The sequence below is a fragment of the Hyperoodon ampullatus genome (genome assembly GCF_949752795.1).
Source record: "Hyperoodon ampullatus genome assembly, chromosome: 7".
Lineage (NCBI taxonomy): Eukaryota > Metazoa > Chordata > Mammalia > Artiodactyla > Ziphiidae > Hyperoodon > Hyperoodon ampullatus.
The window spans coordinates 71,647,181-71,666,506 of record NC_136920.1 but is presented as its reverse complement, the minus strand read 5'-3'; the positions used below and the strand labels follow the sequence as shown (position 1 = coordinate 71,666,506).

At 41.9% G+C, this 19,326-nt stretch overlaps 1 protein-coding gene across 1 annotated transcript in view; it reads left to right on the top strand.

Moving 5' to 3' along the window:
- Positions 1-406: 406 nt before the first annotated feature.
- The window catches only part of SOX6 (SRY-box transcription factor 6), a gene marked incomplete at both ends in the record, with an annotated part of 642,056 nt that continues 623,136 nt past the window's right edge, over positions 407-19,326 (top strand). The window contains one exon of the mRNA XM_079708162.1: positions 407-567. Within this exon, the coding sequence (XP_079564288.1) occupies positions 407-567 (161 nt within the window). The remainder of the gene's footprint in view (positions 568-19,326) is intronic.

Below are 19,326 nucleotides of genomic sequence, written 5' to 3'. Positions count from 1 at the left end.
GCTGCTGCCTTTGGGAGCCTTTTCAGCAGGGTAGTACGCCCGAGGCTTTTTCTCCCCTTCTTTTTTTCCCCCTTCTAAAACGTGTTTAAAGATAAGTGAATATCCTTCTAAAACAAGTTAAAATCTTTCTCTGACTTTCCATTTGAGATGTCAAAGGATTAAATAAATGGAACTTTATTTGACCGGGGAGTTTAGCCAGAGACTTAACGACATCTCGGGTCTTTGGCCTTATTCTAATTCCATGGTGGTAATTACCCTTCGTTTCTTTAAGTGCAATAGATTTATTGCCTTAGAGACTATGCACAGTTTGATTGAATTATTCATTTTTTTTCTTTGGTGTAGACTGCATCTGGGGACTCTGATGTGACGTGTAGATTTTTTTTTCAGGAACAAAGGGAATGTGGAAATGAAAGAGAGAGGGAGAGAGAGGCTGGCAGATGTAATGAGACGCGGTGAAGGTGTACGCAGACTGGCACTCCCACTCCTCCCTTCTGCTCTCACTGCAGCCCTGGGTAACTCGCAGGCTAACACAAACAGCTTTTCTCCCGCAGCCTGCCCTCTGTCACTGTAAGTACATCAGCCTTCTCTTATCAGCATGCAGATTCCAGCCACGCACACCCCTAGACTCGGCTTTGCACCTTAGACAGCAGAAGAACATTTAAAAATTAACTTTCCTAAGCCAGGAAAGACATGTCTGTAAAACTTATTTCTTATTTATCTTTATTTTTCTTTGAAAAAAGTTCATGCATTTTTACCACTTTTCCCCACCTCCTTGGTGGCGGTGCTGCAGCTGCTACTGTCGCTACCGCTGTGGTCTTCCCAACAGGATGACGCGCAGATTCAAATGAAATTTAATGTTGCTCTCTGTCCATTTAAAGTCCAGGGACAATGCCTGGTCCTTTTGCAAAATGACATCTTAAAGAACGCAGAGCATTATTCACAGTTTGTTTTTTGCTTTTGTTGTTGAAACACGAGTTCCGACCTCTTTGAGGCAGAGTCCCAAGGGCACTGTTATTTGGGAGTTCGGGTTATTTGGTTACACCAAACTTAAATGAAGTGCGATGGGCTGCTGGAGCGTTGGTGTGTTTGTTATTCCTGTTTAAGGAAATCAATCGCTAAAACTTTTCTCCGGGCCGTAATTAAAGTTTTCAACTTTTTCCTTTTTGGCTTTTTATACTCTTTCACTTATTCTTCGTTTCAGTAAAAGTTCTCATTCCCTGTGTTTTTGAGGTAAAAACATTTATATTTGTACTTTATACAGTACCTATAAAGCCCTTCCTGAAAGAAGTTAGAGACCTTAAGATGAAGTCATGTAGATCTGAATTGTCCTCCCGGCTGGTGTAAGGAGAGTTTCAAGGCGAGAATACGAGGTTTTAACAGTCGTTATGATTTTTGCGTGGGTGCTTTAAATATTAACTTCTCGAGCAGAATTCATTGCGTTGCCCTTCCCAAGTTCAGGGGGACCTCTCTCCAGGAACTGAGCGCGCCTTTCCTTTGCCGGTTCGCGCCTCTTCTCTGGAGGTGCGAGGCCAAACTTAGCAAAGGCGAGTTGCCTTTGCCGGTTGTCGTGCGCAGGGACACCCGGACAGCACGGAGGCAGCAACAGCTGCGAGCAGGTAAGTCTGCTCCCACCGGCTCGCCCCTCCTTCCCTCCCTGGTTCCCTGTGCTAGGCTCCCGGGGTTCTTGCGCCGCGCGGGGCTCCGAGCCCCAGGGAAAGTGAGCCCTAGTGTGCCGGGATCTGGCAACGGTGCCTGGGTGTCCTCCGCTCCTTTCGGGACTTCCTGGAGCCCGAAGGCCAGGGCAGACCAGGTGGAGAGCCCGGCGCTTCAACACGCTGCAGCGCTCTCTGCCTTGCCCTCTGCTCTGTACTGCGGCGCCTGAGGCTTGAAAGGAAACCCTTAGGGCTCACCCCCGCCCCCAAGGGCCACGTGTCAACCCAGGCATAGCCTGAAGTGCGGCACCGAGACCCCAAACTTTAGTTTCTTTCCTTTAGGGATTAATGTTGTGATTGGCTCGGGGTTCCGCCTTATCAATCTACTTTCGTGTCAGTTTACTGGACAAAATCTAAAGAGGATTCCTGATGCTCCTTCTCCGAAGGTCCATCGCGGCCCAGTATGAGGGCCTTGGACGCTGGAGATCTTGATAATGTCGCCTTTTTTTGTTTGTTTGTTTTTTTGCCTTCCGCCAGCGACCTGCACCTGGTCGGCGGGGTCAGTCTTAACCCCCGGGTTTCTGAGCGCTGGGTGATTTAAAGAGACGGATGTGCTGGTACTTGCAAAGCCAAACTTATTGCAGCAACTTTGAGGAACCCAAGTCGCGCCCCAGCATTTCCGTCCTGGATGTTTCACCTCCCTCGGTGGCTCTACCCTGAGGATTCAAGCTTTGGGACTTAAATTACCCCCTCTTCTCTCTGCCCTAACTCTGCAGGCATTTAGGACAGCTCATTCGATTTTGACCTCTTTAGGCTTTTGAGAGATTTTTTGCCCCCTGTGATTGAGTTCCAGGGCCAGTGAGAGGCTCTGGAACAGAGCGCGGGACCAGGCCATACTCATTCACAAAAACAAAATAAAACAAAAACAAAATCAAAACGCAGAAAAGATTTGACCCTTGTCTAGGATAGAAACACGGGTCTGGGTTTGCCTGTTGGGCCTCTGAGGTCAAGGGGCACTCCTGGGAGTTCTGGGAGCCAGGTCTGAAGGAGCTGGCAGGAAGAGTGCCAGGCATTCTTTTCACTGGACTCTAGGTTCTGGCCTCTCGAGGCAGGTTTTCCAGTTCTGAAAGTCTCTGTGGGTGAAAGGGACACAAGATTTCTGGTTAGGGACTAGCTCTCCTCTCAGCCAACAGTCATCAAGTCATTTTAACTTGCAGTCTTCAAGCTTCCAATCCTCAAGCATCATCTTTCCTATTGGGGTAGAAGCACAGGGCTATTTCTTCAGCCCCACTAATCCAAGATGCTCATCCTCACCCTTACTTCTATCCTTTTCCTTCTCTTGTCTGGAGTTCATATGAAACCAAACATGGAGTATACTTTAAGAAGCCAATATATGACTAACAGACATCTCAGCTTGTTCCATATTCTGTGCTTTCTTACTCTCCCCATTTTCTTCAAAGTTAGTGGAACAAAGATGAGGCTTTCTCCCCAATATCTTTTATCACTTAATCTGGGGGAGGTCTTCCTTGAATTGGCAACTTTAGATTGCCATTAATTTTCTGATTTTTCTAGCCATAGTTCCTGACTCCTTTCTCCTGGTCCATATCTTCTTTCACAGATTCCCTGTTTATGAAATGCCTCAACGTGGCCATCTCATATCAGTTTCTACATAACAAGGACCTCACCTCCACAGACCTCTGCAGGTTTATGCTGATCATGTCAGAATCTCTCTCCTAACGTTTAATCTTGATGTAATTTGGACTCTCCACTGACCTCAGGTTCTCAAACCTATTTCTTTGGGCCTGGTTTATGGCAGGCTAACCTCACCTCGTGCACATTGGCCGCTAGTTAGCTCTGTGTCTGCTGTTATCAAAGCTAGTGTTCTCATCTGTCTCTTTTACTCTGCATCTCTATCTACTACCTAACATCACGATTATTCTCTCCCCTCCCAGTCCCCCAGGTTTTTTGCACTGAGATAAAATTCCAGGTCTCTGCTCCTTTAGGCCACTCTATACCCTTCAAATCTTTTATCTACCCTACACATGCATCAAAGAGAATTTTTAATTTGTGTAGGTTTTTTGGGGGGGGATTAAACATAATTTTCTATATCTGACTTACATGTTTTTGCAAAATGCTATCCTGGGTGACTGAAACTCTTTTCATCTTCTGCAACTTCCCAGCCACCCATCTTGAAATTGTTTCTCCAAATCTTTTCCTCTACAAAGTTGAGGTAATACACATATATCACCCACCCAATTCTGTGTAACACAAACTTATCCATATAATAAATGTGGAACTATTTAATTTGTTGTTGTAAAGGTATAATTATTTTTTCTTTGGTAGTTTGTACATATCTTGTTATTCATAACAATTTTAACCCATAAACTCCATAATCTACATGGCCTCCAGAATATTGCCACCTACATATGTTAAGATGTATATCATCTTAATAACTCCTATATCAGTTGCTTTTTCTTTCAATTGCTCCTCCTACATCTTTTAAAATAAGTTCCTCTTCCCCTATTTACTGAGATCCTATTAACCCGTGTGTTTTCATTATCTCTATTTCCTGCATCTCTTGCTTTACTCTCTTTTGATTACTTCTCTTTTTCATTTTTCTTCATCCTTCTTATTATTCACCCTAATATTCACCCTTCTTTGCTTCTTCTTGGTCTGCTTCAGCCCCTGTTCTTCCCCTTCTCTGTATCTGCCATGACTCACTTCTGTGGTCCAGTTCTGTATCTCAGTACTTCTTAACATTCAGCCCATTCGTCCTCTGTCACATAACTTTTTCAACGCACAGACTACCATCCCTACATTTCCTCTCCCACTTTCTTTCCTCCTTTTCTCCAGTTCGCTCCTTTCTTTCTCCCCAGTTGTCTACCTTTTCCCCACTTCGGTTTACCTTCTTCTAGACTCCTCCATCCAACAGCCCCAGCCCTAACAACACTCCTTGGGTTCTTTATTCCTCAGCCTATTTCTCTCCACCTAATACTTGTCACCATTCCCCTCTGACCTCAACTCTCCCTTTTCTTTGCCGTCTTCCATTTCTCTCCTACTAGTCGCTTCACTCTCTCTTCTCAGGCGCTTTCTCCAATTCCAACCTCCGCTCTTGCCGGTCTCTGCCCTCTCTCTCTCCGGCTCTCTCTCCTTTGCCTCCCGCTCTCCCCTCCTTCTTCTTCCCCCGGCCCTCCCCCCTCCCTCCCAGCTTCCCTGCCTGGCTCGCTGCCTCCCTCGCCTCTTGTCTCATCTTGCCTGTGTTGTCTGGGAGGGGAGCCCTGCCTCCTCTCCCTCGCTCAGATCAATGCCCTGGCCACTCACTTTCTGATGTTGCACGACGGGAAATGCTTTGAATACTTACGACATGGCCGCTCACACTGATTGCCAAGATTGACAGCACTAACCATCGCCTTCACTTGTTTCAAGGGGGAAGCCCCTAGTCACCCCGCTCTGCGCGCACCTCCCGGCACCCCGGCGGCAAACTTCTGCCGGTCAGCGTTCCCCCCGCCCGGGGCGGGACACCCCCGCCGACTTGAGTTAACGGGCTGCGCCGGCCGCGGCGCTGGGGGGCTTTGCTCTCTTGCTCCCCGGGCTGTGCTAATTGACCCAGCAACGACTCCCCTTCCTTAATTTTTTAAATTTGTATCTTTCCCTTTTTTCTTTAATGCCATTTACTCCCGCGGCGCAGCGCACAAGGAACCCTCCCGTGCGGTACCATCCTGGAGCCCGCCCAGGTAACCGGGACGGAGCGAGCGATTTAGAGAGCGAGGGAGGCAGAGCGAGAGCGCGCGGCCCATTTGTGAGCTACCTGTTGGGGAGCAGGAGAGGGCAGGGGCAGGAACCCCGGGCCCGGCCGCCGGCCCCCAGCGCCTTCCGCTCCTGCCCTTCCGGGAAGCTTCAGGGTTAGTTTCACCGAGCCGGGACTGAGGGATTGGGGTAGTACAAGAACTGAGCGCGCGGAGCCCGGCGAGGGCGCGGGTTGCCGGGAGCCACGGCTGCCCAGCCGGGGCGGGTTTCCGTACTTGGCTGGGGAGGGGAGAGGGGGGAGGAGGAGCGGGAGGAGGGCGCTGAGTGGGGCCGACGCAGAAAGGGGGGGGAGAGTAGCGACTGAGAAAGGGGCCCGAGCGTCAGCCGCTCGCTGGTGGACGCGCGTATCCCCAGGATGCGTCCCCCTCTCGGAGAGTTGTGCCTTGTTCCGGAGGCGGTGACAGATCTGCGTGGCGGGTTTCTGGTTTTCTTGCCACCCCCCTGTCCCCAAAATCCACTCGGAGAAAACACATGTTGTAGCCGTAGATAACTGTGCGTGGGACAGTAAGGCAAAAAGGGCAAGAGAGAAAGACAACGCAACCTTTGACAACAGAAAGCTGTTATCGCCATCCTAAGTATTCGTCCGGAAATCTGTCCGCCCTCTCAGCCCACCTTATTCCTCCTCCTCCGTCTCCCCGTATAGATATTCTAATCTATGTAACTGGGAATGATATGAAAAAGAAGTCAGGTGGCTTAGAGAATGAATTCTCAAGTCTCCGTGAAGTTTGAGGTAGGTATTTCATTGAAGTTTGAGCCAAGTGTGTGATGGAGGAAGCTCGTATGCCTGCGTGTGTAGTGTTCTCTCTCTCTCCCTCTCTCTCTCTCTCTCTCTGTCTCTGTCTCTGTCTCTCTCTCTCTCTCTCTCTCTCTCTCTCTCTCTAAGTATATGCGTGTGTGCTCTGTGAGGGCTCAGATGGGACCGCTGGGTGGAAAGGCCCTTTGTGCCCACAAGAGGGCAGCATCCTGAGGGCTTTGTGAGCGCTGTATCTCTCGTTATCGCTGCAGGCTTGGGTCTGGAGAAAGTTATACCGAAACTTTCAAACTGATATCACATCTTATTTCGTGATATTAAAAAAGAAGGACAAAAAGAAAGAAAGAAGGAAAAAAACAGAGAAGTGACGAAAGAAGAGAGAGAAAAAAGAAAAGCAGGCAGCCAGCCTACCCGGGGAGAGTCCTAGTCACACCAAGACTAGGGGGAGGGCTGTTTTAATTGTGGGTTTGGCCGACTGACGACTGGAGTGCCCTCCTCGGCTGTCTTAGTTGTAGCCGGAGGTCATGTAAATCGACCTTAAAAGAATGCATAAGCCATAAATTAAAATAAACCCTCACCCAAGGGCTGATCCATAAGTAGACAATATCCAACCTGGACAAAACGAGCTTCCCTTACGAGCCGACCTAAACCGCATGCCCCCAAAGAATAGAGACTAAATGCAAAGTAAGTTTCCCAGCGAATATTTTGTTTTCTTGAAAAGTGTTGGGTTGATTCGCCGTGTGACTGACTGCGATGCCGCAGTTTTCCGGAGTGCTTCAGTGTTAGCCAGGCTCGGGGTGCGGGAGGTCGGGAGGACCTGCTGGGTTTCTGGGCTTCCTAACGCTACCCCCACCCCACCCCCATTTTGGTTTGGAAACTTTGGCTATTTGTGGGGTTGACGCTGGCCGAGGGCGGGCAAGAGTCGAGGATCTCCGCCGCACTCTCCGCCCGGGTGAAGTTTACCGGGAGGAGCTCATAAAGAAAACCCGGGTAGCTAGAAAAGCCGTATGCTCCCTCCTCCCACCCTCACCCCAACACCGCTCCGCCGCAACTTTCCTGGGACCCTCCGCGAGTTGCCTCCAGTTCCCTGCGCTCTCTCCTTTCTTCCCCTACCCCTCATTTTTGGACGTGACTTTTTATGATCTTTTTAGGAATAAGCAAACCGAACTCCAAGACAATCAGAAACCCAAGCGCTAATCCGTGGCCCTCTTTCCCCGGACTCTCGGGCGGTGGTGCCGGGCCGGCGGGGGTGTGTGTGAGGGCCCTCCCAGCCCTTCCCGGAGCGGGCTTGGCCTCGGAGTCCTCGCGGCAGACGCACAGCCGCCCGCACGTTTCTTCCTCTCTCCGCGTCCCTGAGCCCTGCTGGCGGCCCCAGTCTCTCTCGGCGCCCTGCCGGGGCCCCGCCGCCCGTTGTCCTCCCCGCAGACCGGCAGAGATCCGCCGCTCTGGGGCTCGGCCCAGGCCCAGGGGCGGTGCTGCCACCCGCCCGGGGCCCAGCCAGAGCCTGACGGCTCCCAGAGGGAGCTGCTTTCTTCTCCCTTAAAGGGCCGGTCAGAAAAGGGAAGGGGCTTGTGCAAAGGTTGCCGGGGTTGCTCGGGCACCAAGAGAGGGGCTGCGGAGGACAGATTAGCTCCGTTTCCCGGGCTGTTTCCCGGGCGCTCCGCGGAGCTTTAAGATAAAAAGAGAATCGGTGTGTTTGGAACAGATAAAAGGTAGTTGTTGCTGGCGTGTCTTGAGTTGTTTTTTTTTTTTAATTTTTTTAAAGCTCTCTTAGGCTGACCAAGTTTGAAAACGTTTGATTGTATGAATGGCCAGATACCAGATATTGAATGCTGCCCCTATTTGGGGACTAAAAATAAGTCTTCGACTTTGCTGGCGGGACTGGGATGTTAGAGAGATGGGCTGTCCCCGGCTCCTTCTGTGTGTGTGACCTCCTCTGAGGGCCAAGCTTGAAGTTTCGGTCTCGAGATGGCCCACAGCCGTTGCTGCGGCAAACTGGCCTGGGCTCCGGACCTCCCGTCGCACTGTCAATGGGGCGCTCGATGACGTCCATGTCCGGGGCGCTTGACCCCGGCGCGCACTCTTGCGGCTGGGCTTTTGGCCCTGGCCGGGCGGCCCAGCCAATAACCCAGTGGAGTCGGGATGTGAGAGTGCCCCCTCTCCCTGCCTCCCTAGGGTCTCCTCCCTTCTGCCCTGTTTAGTCACATGCCCAGGTTTCTCCCCGGGTCCCGAGGAGAACAGACACAGCCCCGCCCAGTCTATTTCTAGGAGGTGGGTTTGGTGAATAAAAAGGTCAAGTGGTCGGGTCCAAGAGCTGATCCATGGCGAGGGGGGACAGGATGGACACCTGGCAAGGTCCGCCCCGCCGCCCCCCCCCTCGTCCGCCCGCTCACGACTAGCCTCCCCAGGCCACATTCTTGCGCTAAGTGCTTGAGTCTGTGGGAAAAGCAATCCCGAACCGGCCAAGAGCCGGCGAAGCTGATCCCACGATGGCATTTTGTTTTGAACAGTTGCTGGGGTTGACGTTTCCTCATAAGGTAAGGTGTCACTGGACAGTCGGCTGCCCAAATGCCACATGTATAATTAGCCTGCGCACTCAGCACCTCGTCCCGGAGGCCCATAGGCACGGGCTTGGCGGACCTGGTCCACTCAGCACCGTTCCAGGCTACAGGATTCCTGAGGGAGGGCCGAACCAGCCAGGACAGCCTTTGGGAGGCCCTGGCAAGAAGGAAGACTGTGACAATGTAGCCTTGTCTTTGATTTTTCTCTCGTTTTTTACCCCTCTCTTCCTGTTTGTCCTCTCTTTATTTTTCGGTTGAGGGCGGACTGCTGGTTAGATGGGCAAACCGGACACCAGAGGCAGGGTGCAGACTGAATGAGGAAAGGGGATGCAGAGTAAATCTGGCACTATACTACTCTCCACACCCCGCCCATGGGGGAGGGCTGCTAGTGCCCTTCTGTCTGCACTAACCCAGTAGGACTAGCCCAGACTTGGCATTGTATCCTGGCTGGGGTAGGGGTTTCAGCTTCTAGTTGACCTGTTCACCTGTCTCTGTGCTCCCTCGCACACCCACCCCAGAGGTCTCAGCAAATTACTGTCTGTGCCCTGACTGCAGCTTCTGTTTTCCCCCTCCAGGCCTAGCCACTTGGGGCTGCTCGTGTTCACTGTGGGGCGAACCTGGAAATATCTGCTGTCTTTCCCTGTCTTACTCTTGTTCAGCCTGGGGTTTTTAGGAGCAGTGCCTTGTCCTCTCTCTCCGTGCCCAGATTGGTGCTTGAGTTTCCTCCCTAACTTCCCAGACCCCAGCTTCAGGTCAGCTTTAGCCTGCACTCTCTGGCAGAGACCAGATTTCTGCAGTCATGAACATGACCTTCCTTCTGTCACCCTGTGCAGTCACCATGGAATTCAGTACTCAGCATTAGGCACTTTCATCATTCTCCCTTCTTCCCTTGTTTCTAGGCCACTCAGATATTCCTGATACCTACTAGAAGATTCTCTTTATTTTAAAACAAACAAACAAGCAAACATCTTAAACCTTCCACAAATTTAGTGGGATAGGATTAGCTTGTCTATGGCAGCAAGAATGTACCTTTCTGATGCAAGGTGGGGACATGGTTTATTTAGTTGCATTTGCTTTTTATTGAATCAGTGAAATATTTCCTCTTATTATAGTAGGGGAAAAGTTATGACTGAATTTTTTTTTTACTGTACCAGACCATAAATATATTATCTATATATATTTGAGTGTATCTTCCTGAATACACATGTGTGAGTGCATGGGCAGTAGGCCAAATGACATGTAAATTTTTTTCTCCTACATTTTTGAAATCCTCATAAATCAAGAGAGATTGTCCCTTTCTAAGACAAGAACAACAACCACCAACCAAAAAAAAAAAATTACTTCAGACTCTGAAAGCAAGTAAGTGTGCACTACACAAATTAGATCTAGTTTATGACCAAAGGCAGTAAGTAACCAGGATCCAGACAAGTGCTAGGTCATTAATTCCTTAGGCAAGCTAATATCTTCTGTTGCTTTTCTCATGTACCTCCAACACCTCCTTTTTCCTCTGCTCTCCCACCATATTCCTTTATTTATAGTGTCAAAACTAAATAGTCTTTGTTTATCATATTTATTGTTGCTCTTAATTTTTATTTTGGAAGTAATAAGAAGGAACTTTCTCTTGGTGTATATGTATTTTTTAAAATGCAAAAAACATTTACGGGTTTATTATTATGGAGCATGATACAAACTCCTATAATAGTATATTGTGTAAGTACAATGCTTAACATTATACTATAAAGGAAGATAAATGTAAAAAAATTAATTAATAAAGCAGTATCAATATCTATACCTTAAGTTGATTCTATAATGGAATCAGTAACTGAATATCTAGAAGAAATGACATTCAGTAGGAATATTGTCTGATGAACATTTTTTCATTAGTAGTAGAAAGCAACAGATATTTTTCTTAGTAAGGGAAAAGCACATATTTAAAATATGTTAACATATCTAGCAAATCTTTCTCTTATAAGGCTTTAAGATATATTACTTTAAATACATAAATGATAAATTTTGGTGGCATTATTGAGATTTTATGCCTGTTTCTATTTGACTTCTTTTAGGAATTATTGGGTTATTGGTCATTGATGAAATTTTTACACATATCCATCTTATATTCAGGAAACTGGTGACATTTTAAATAATCCTCTTTCAATTAGTACACTAGGTACTGGAATAAATGAATTTTAACAAAGTTTAGTATACACTGGCTTTAACCCTTACTTTTAAATTTTTCTATACTTTTCAATATTGTTAGGTTATATATCTCTAAGTTTGAAAGAATTCTCTTGTTAGTGAGAGAAGTCATATATACCTTTTCACTATTTACAAACAGCATTCTATAAAAGTATAGTAGAGTACAACTAAAATTTTGCTTGATCTAAGAGCTATTTGTTTAAATATAGTTTAGGGGTGCATATATATCAATTGGTGTTTTTGAAGTCAAGTGAAACATTCCATCAAGCTAATGTGCCTGAGAGTACCATATCAGGCACAGACAGGTACTAGAAATGATAAAACACAGATAACATTCAGCAAGATGATTTGCAGATGGGATGTATTATCTGCTGTCATGAGGTTAGATGGGTCATATTACGGTTTTTTTAAAAAGTTAATCTAGGTTATTTCAGAATTATCAAGTTATGTGGGTACATGAGATTTAATGAGAACAGATTTTATTATAAAAACTTGCTAAAAAAACAAATATTCATTGCTTTTTAGAGCAGAAAATGGACTCTCTCTGCATTTGCATTGCTTCTTGTATCAGAAAGATAACTCTGCCCTATTATTTTTTTCCTAAGAAGAAAGATAATATATTGAACATTTTATGTCTTTATCCTAACTCCACATTTTCTACTGATTGTGCTCTGACTATCAACATACTCAAGTAAAACAAAAACAAAAGCAAACTGGCACTCTGGTATACTCTATGAAAAGCAGTTTTTATTAGCAGTATAAGCACATTTTAAATGTATAGCATATCATTTTCGCTTGAGGTTCTTCAACTGTGATCTGAAAATAATTGTTTTGGTAAGAGTTATATCAGAAACTTTCATCATTCTCTTATTATATATTCATCATTCATTTATAGGAAGAGTGTTTTTATTTTCCTTGTTCTGTGGAAGAGGGTAAAAGCTTTTCAGCTAATTGTTTTGTTTAGACATTTACTCAAACTGGAAATAATTTTAAATTTGTGTTATGGATTTTGATAGAGCTTTTCAGGTTTAAATATCCATTGTCATAATTTGGGTGAAAATATCAATTGAGAGTGTAGATGGAGGTTGTAACATGGATTATCATTTAAATCTACTATGGACTCTCTCACCTCTGAAAAAGGGTGCTGGTCTGTTTTTCCTCAAATCTGTGATAGTCTCAAAAAAGGGACCTTGAAACCCTAAAACCTCAGAGAAGCAGTTATCGATTCAGTGCTTAACTGCAAATCCTTTATATTGTTGCTCAAAATATCCAACTTTACACTAATATTAGCCATTCTTTTTATAGTGACACCATGCTTAGTAAAAAACTTCTAAGCACTGAGGTCAGGTGTTGAGATTGGATTCTAGTTTATTTTTTATGAATCAGATAAAGATTTCTGTGCATGAGACCATATGTGAAGATGAGAGAACAAGAACATTTCCATATCAAAGGCAATATATCTGAGGCTGCATGGTAATTAAAATGCAGTGGTTTGGACTCTGTGCACTAGCACTTAAGCAGAGCATTGCCGGGACCTTGTGCATCATGCAGGCGGTTGCCTCTTGCATACTTCTTGAAATACACTTATAATTTTGTACAAACATTTATGCCAGTCCACACTTTTCTGTGGATAATTTGTATTTCATCCAAACCATTCAAAGTAGAAGTTATTTTTTGAGCTACCCCCTCATTATGGCTTTTGTGCATCAACTATTTTTATTCTAGTTGTTTGTATTTCCTTTTACCAGAATGATGGCTTGTTTATATTCAGAATCTCTTCTTGCTCCTCTAAGACCCCTTATATATCACTCGTATTTTACTATTCACTCAAAAAAACTTTCATCTTTAGTAAAGATGTGAATTATTTTGACGTTAATTGTAGATGCTATAATCTATTGTAAACTAATAAACTACATAAAAAAATCAACTGCCCAGCTATTTCTATTTTATAATGCCAGTATATTTAGTAATCCTCACTATTTTGCACAGTACATAATATTGGGGAAAAAATCCTTTTCAAAATGTTAAAAAATTCTGAAATGTTCTTCTTTACCTTTTAATGGCATGAAAATGCATAGTGGCATTCTCTTTCATACTACTTCAAGTGAAAAACAATTATTTGAAACTATAGAAATCTTTATGTTTATCTAAAGGGTTATCTCTTTGCATTTATAGGGAGACATTTGAGTTTATTTATAAAGAACTGGGTTAGCATCATAGCCTGTAGTTATTTGGGGATAGGATAGTGAAATAAAAAAACCTAACAATTGGTAGTCCAGTGTTGTGTATATTTTAGAAAATTTGCATCTTTGGTAATTAACTTGAATTCGCTGTTCTGAAATTTTTTAGATTTTCTATTTCTGTATTTGCTCTCTTTCTACGCATGTGGTAAGGAATTCACTAGTATATTTTATTTACTAAGCTCCCCTAGTCTATAAAGCTTTTCAAAGATTTTTCTGGATTGAAGCACCATGTATTGAAGAAGCCTAATATGATAGTATGAAATCCTTTAAGACTTTTTGTGTTTAAACTATTTTGGATCAAAATTACTTATGTATATTGATTTGATGCTTTTCAATGATGACATGTATAAATAAGCATAATAAATATAAGGTAATTCAAAGTTCTTTATGTGATGTGCATGTTAGCATCTATGCAAACATTCTGTATTCTCTCATTTCAAGTTCTCCCATGATCTCTTTCTTCTCTGAAAATTTCACAAGAAAAATCTTTAGATGATCTATTTTCCCTGCTATCTTCAATAATTTGTTGTTTCTAGTCATCTTAAAGAGACGAATTGAATTGTCTATCTTTAATGTATCCATTCAAATGCAAAAAGGGACTTCAGTGCTATTTGTGATTTTGACTTCACTGAGCACAAATTTTTTGCTTCTTTGAAAAGTAGTTCTTTTTTTTTTTTTTTTTTTTTTTTTTTTTTTTTTTTTGTGGTACGCGGGCCTCTCACTGTTGTGGCCTCTCCCGTTGCGGAGCACAGGCTCCGGATGCGCAGGCTCAGCAGCCATGGCTCACGGGCCCAGCCGCTCCGCGGCATATGGGATCCTCCCAGACCGGGGCACGAACCCGTATCCCCTGCATCGGCAGGCGGACTCTCAACCACTGCGCCACCAGGGAGGCCCCTGAAAAGTAGTTCTTTAAAATTAGACAAAGAAAGTTAAAGATGCTTTACGTTCCATGGCTACACAAGCACAATATATGGAAAAACGAAAATGCAACAGATTTTTAAAAATTAACTTTTATTGGAGTATAGTTGATTTACAATGTTGTGTTAGTTCCTGCTGAACAGCAAAGTGAATCAGTTATACATACATACATCCACTCTTTTTTAGATTCTATTCCCATATAGTTACTACAGAGTATTGAGTAGAGTTCCCTGTGCTATACAGTAGATTCTTATTAGTTATCTATTTTATATATAGTAGTGCACAAATTGGGAGATTGGGGTTGACATATACACAGATTTTGTTTTTTCAATGACAAGCATAGATTTTAAATGGGACTCATTCCAAGGCATGGTTGCAAATATTTCCTTTTATGTTTTACAAACAGATCATTGGGTAATGTGATTGAGCACTAAGTTCTAGGTATCCTGAAGGGCATTTTTGAAGTCACACGTTTTTTACTTTTTAAGGACTTTCTCTTCTATTGAAGATTTTTAATATTTGATAGGTGGGAAATTTAGGCACGGTTGTCATGGTGCTAAGCAGGTCATTGGTAGAACTGGAGAAAAATGCTCCTAACTAGGAGAGAATAGTTCATTGTTCTCTCTTGGGAAAGAGTATCAAAGGGCAGGAATGTTAGTATTTTCTCAGAAATAATCTCCAGCTATCTCCATGGGCATTGAACCTTCTATGTAGGAGAACTCAGCCACCCCATCTGCCCCCAATATACCCATGGTGTAATCTCTAACCTTCCGTTTCTTCAACTCTAAAATGAGAGTAATAATATCTACATCATAAGGTTATTGTGAGGATTAAATGAGATAAATAAATGTAAAGCACTAAGCTCAATAGTTAATATATGTTATCTATTACTGTTGAAGGGGTATTGTACTTAGAATTACACAGAGCTGGCTTCCCATTTCAGCTTTACTACGTACTTGTTGTGTAATCTTTGGCAAGTTATATAATCGATTTCTTTTCCTCTTACATGAAATATTCACAGCAATACATGCTCCTTTCTTTCTTTCCTAGAAAGCAGAATTAATTAGTAGTCTTTCAGACTTGGGGTAGAGTAGTGACCAAATGCAGAGTTTGGATGTCCAGCTCTCAAATTTGAGAATATTCCAGTTCTAAGGGCTAGAAGAGATTTTGAAAGATCATTTCATCTGACATCCTCCCTCCTCCAGGGGTTTATTTCTCCATTCTAATTAGTTAAGAAGCTCTCTTTTTTGGGAAAGCCAGCAAAGGAGGAGATTTTATAATCTTCTTTGGTTACGTGTTTCAGTGATTAACACTGGGAAGTTCTGAATGTCAAATATATACATCTTAACCTGTTTTCTTTTGCTTTGATTTTAAGAAAAAAATGGAAGCATATTCTTCATTTGAATGATACACCTACATGTGAAAAAACCAAAATTAAACTTGCAAATTTTATTTCTTGAATCTTTTCTTTGAAGTCTTATTTCCTAAATTAGTTGAGTGACCTTAGCAAAGTTGTGCAACCTCTTTAAGTCTCAATTTCCTAATTTTTAAAATGGGGATTGTGATAGAATTTATTAGATAGGGTTGTTGGGAAGATTAAGTTTGAAGATAATTTATATAGAAGTGCCTAGAACAGTTCTAGGCAACTGTGTTAGGATTAATTCACAATAGTTATAAGTAATCGGTAGTAGAACTGTAGCATGAAAAGGGCCCTTAATTCTCATGTGTTTTATAGAACTCAGTTTTCAAAGTGCTTTCATATTCATTGCCTCATTCAATAAAAGGTATACAGGGTAGATAACCTTACCAGTCATACTGTCTAACTTCCTACTTGATAGGAATAACTGTTTCAGTTGGGTTTTGCTTCAGGATATTATTCACTATAAACAAAGTTTGCATGTCATAAATTAGGGCTGACATTTTTGGCCTTCTTTTTTCCCCCAATCTCTTTTATATGATGTCAGTGCTCATTTATTTTATCTTCATACTTATTTCCAGAGCCAAACCAGCGCTGCTTTTCCGTATACTGAATGTAGCTGAACAATACATTGTTGATCAGGAGCATTAAATGTCAGTTTATATATGTCGTTAATTTAAAAATTAGGAAATGATTTAATTATAAATAATAAGTATGGCTAGTTTGAAGGACAACACTTTTTCAAAATATGGGTTTTATGAGGGAGGATTAATAAAAGGACCCTTGATGGTGAAAAGGTGAGAACCACTTGCTTACTAATTTCAAAGATGAAAATTCAAGATTGATCCTAGTGAGGAGGTATGAATATAGGTAATTCTATGCAGTGTGCTAGTTGCTATAATGGAGATATGTATAAGAGCAGAAGTACCTCTGTCAAGGAAAGCTTCTAGTAGGAGTTGGTCCTTGGGCTGTGTCATAAAGGTTAATTAGGTTATTTGAAGTAACATCCTGAAGAGCATTGGACACGAGGGAAACATTTGATGGTATTATTGACTATTTTGTAAGTCTGATAGCAAAATGTCTCATATTTGTGTCTTTGTGATCCTAGAAAGGCCATGTCTATCATGAATGTGAAGTGGCCATAGGCCAGCAGCTTAACCTCTGCACTTCTCTTTCCCAGCTCAGTTTTGTGGTCAGGGACATTGTAAGTATATTTTAAGGTACAGAGAAGTTTTCCAAATTATTGATTTCCTTCAAATATGTAACTAAGTATGAAAATTAAAATAAATGGCTTATTAATATATGAACTGATGATCTGGACCATGAATTAATGAAATCTTGTATCTTGCACTGTAAAAAACTTTTTTTTTTTCAATTGGCAAGCATGGTCTTAGAGAAAGGGAGATATCTGGAAATTTTCAGATCTGGGTGTTATTTCTGAGTTTTCCAACTATAAAGTTGGCATATTCCATAACTTCTTTTTCATTGAGGGATAATGTGAAAAGAAATTAATCCTCAGAGTGATTCAAATTTTGGGGAAGAAATACAAATTATTATTATATAATGATGATAATGAACATTAGCTATAGTAGAAGTAGTAGTAGCAGCAGCAACCCCTCTCTACTCTTGATAATTTCAAATAGGGATGCTAAATGCACCCTTTATCGTTTTGTAATCTGGGATCTCATGTTTTCTAATAACTTTCTGAATGCCTTTTCTCTGAGCTACAGGCCATCTTTTCTGTTTTTGGTTTGGAAGTTTTCTGGTGTTTAATAACTTGTTTCTCCAAATTAAATACACCTATTGAGATTTTGCAGCTTATGTGACTTTGTGACATAATCACTTTCTGAAAAGGGCTTTGTGGTCACATAGGCTGGAGAAGTTATGGCCCTCTTCTGCAATGACCTTAACCTACTGTTTTCCTTACCACTGCTTTGGTATGCTGTAGACTCGAAGTGTTGATAATGCCATGAAAAATATGATGAAATTTCTCCATTAAAAAAGAAAGGCTCTGAAGCTGAGTAAAAAAGAGGTGAAAATTCTATAAAACAGTTTAAAAACATCCCCTTAGTCATATTAAATTAGTTATGATGCTTTAAAGAACATTTTCCTTTACAACTTTCAGTTGAGTTCTTTAATAAGGAACAAAAGCCCAAGCAAAAAGAAAATAAAAACTGAAATAATATAGCAACTGAACAAAGTTTAACAAACTTGGAACACAGCATATTAGTTAACTGAATCTCAGGAACATTTTTTACTCTTGAGTTTGAAGATCCAAATACATACTGGAGGAAAATTGGCCTATTTTAAAATTTCTTTTTTTTTTTTTTTACACTTGCTTCCATTTAGTCAACTTCTGAATTTTGAGTTTACAAGCAAAATATAAGATGACGCTAGCAGTGGCCTTGAATTTGGTTGTCTTTTTTTTTTAATTGAAGTGTAGTTGATTTACAGTGCTGTGCCAATCTCTGCTGTACAGCAAAGTGACTCAGTTATACACATATAGACATTCTTTTTTAAATATTCTTTTGCATTATGGTTTATCCCAGGAGATTGGATATAGTGTATTTTAAAATTTCTTAACTGTAGTCTTTTCCCACTGTAAAGATGCATATTGAAAATAGATATATTGAGGTTTAAAAAAGAATTTTAATCTTGGAACCAACTAAAATTACATGTTATATTTAATTTTTATTTTTTAATATAATACTCTAAGGAAATTTTCAGCTTCTCTGAGGTTAGACCCTTTAAACTTTTACAGACAACAGTTCCAGAGAATGCCTACATTTGTACTTTTTGTGTAGATTTGTGTGATTTACAGGCATGCTAAGGTAGGGTCATGTACCCTGAATACTTACGTGGTTTAAATTGTGTACTAATTTGTAACAGGCTTATTTTCTCCAAGGAAAATATATATAGCAACCTACATTTGGTGGGACTAGTGAACTTGGCAACTCTTAATTCTGTGTATGGCATGGCAGGGAAAGAATGAAAAATACCTCAGCCTTTAATTATGACACCTTGGGACCTTTTCCAAAGCACTCATCATAATTAGTCATGTCTTAGTTGTGAAATTTTGTGTTTAATTTCTTCGTTATGTCCACATGGAAAACTCATTCATGTTACCAGGAGCGAGAGTAAAGTATATGGAAATGTATACTCTTTCATATTGTATGCTGATTTTTTCTTTTGAATGTTGTTAGCACCACTTTCACATCTTTGGATCATTCTCTTCTTCCTTTCTGATCTATACATACACTGGTTTCTATTACAATCCCAGTAAAACAGGACATTTGTATCAATGTCCTTTATTTATTTACTTATTTTTTAACATCTTTATTGGAGTATAATTGCTTTACAATGGTGTGTTAGTTTCTGCTTCATAACAAAGTGAATCAGCTGTACATATACATATATCCCCATATCTCTTCCCTCTTGCATCTCCCTCCCTCCCACCCTCCCTATGCCTTATGAGGCTATGATTATACAGTTTTTAGTTTTGCTTATTTAACAAATTTATATCTGGGGTAATTTAAAAATAGAAATATAATTTTATTATATTTAGTAAGAGGGGCATTAGATTATTTGGACATCCTAAATTGTTTCAAAGGAAGTTTCTATTTAATTTTAAATACATATATTGCTATTGCATCTTAAAAGTAAATAACTTTGATTATTAATAAAATGTTTGTTTGAATGTTATCACATAGTAGCACTAGTTGGTATCCTCCCTGCTTGATTGGCCTGAATGTAGCATTTTCATCACATAATAGCACTAGTT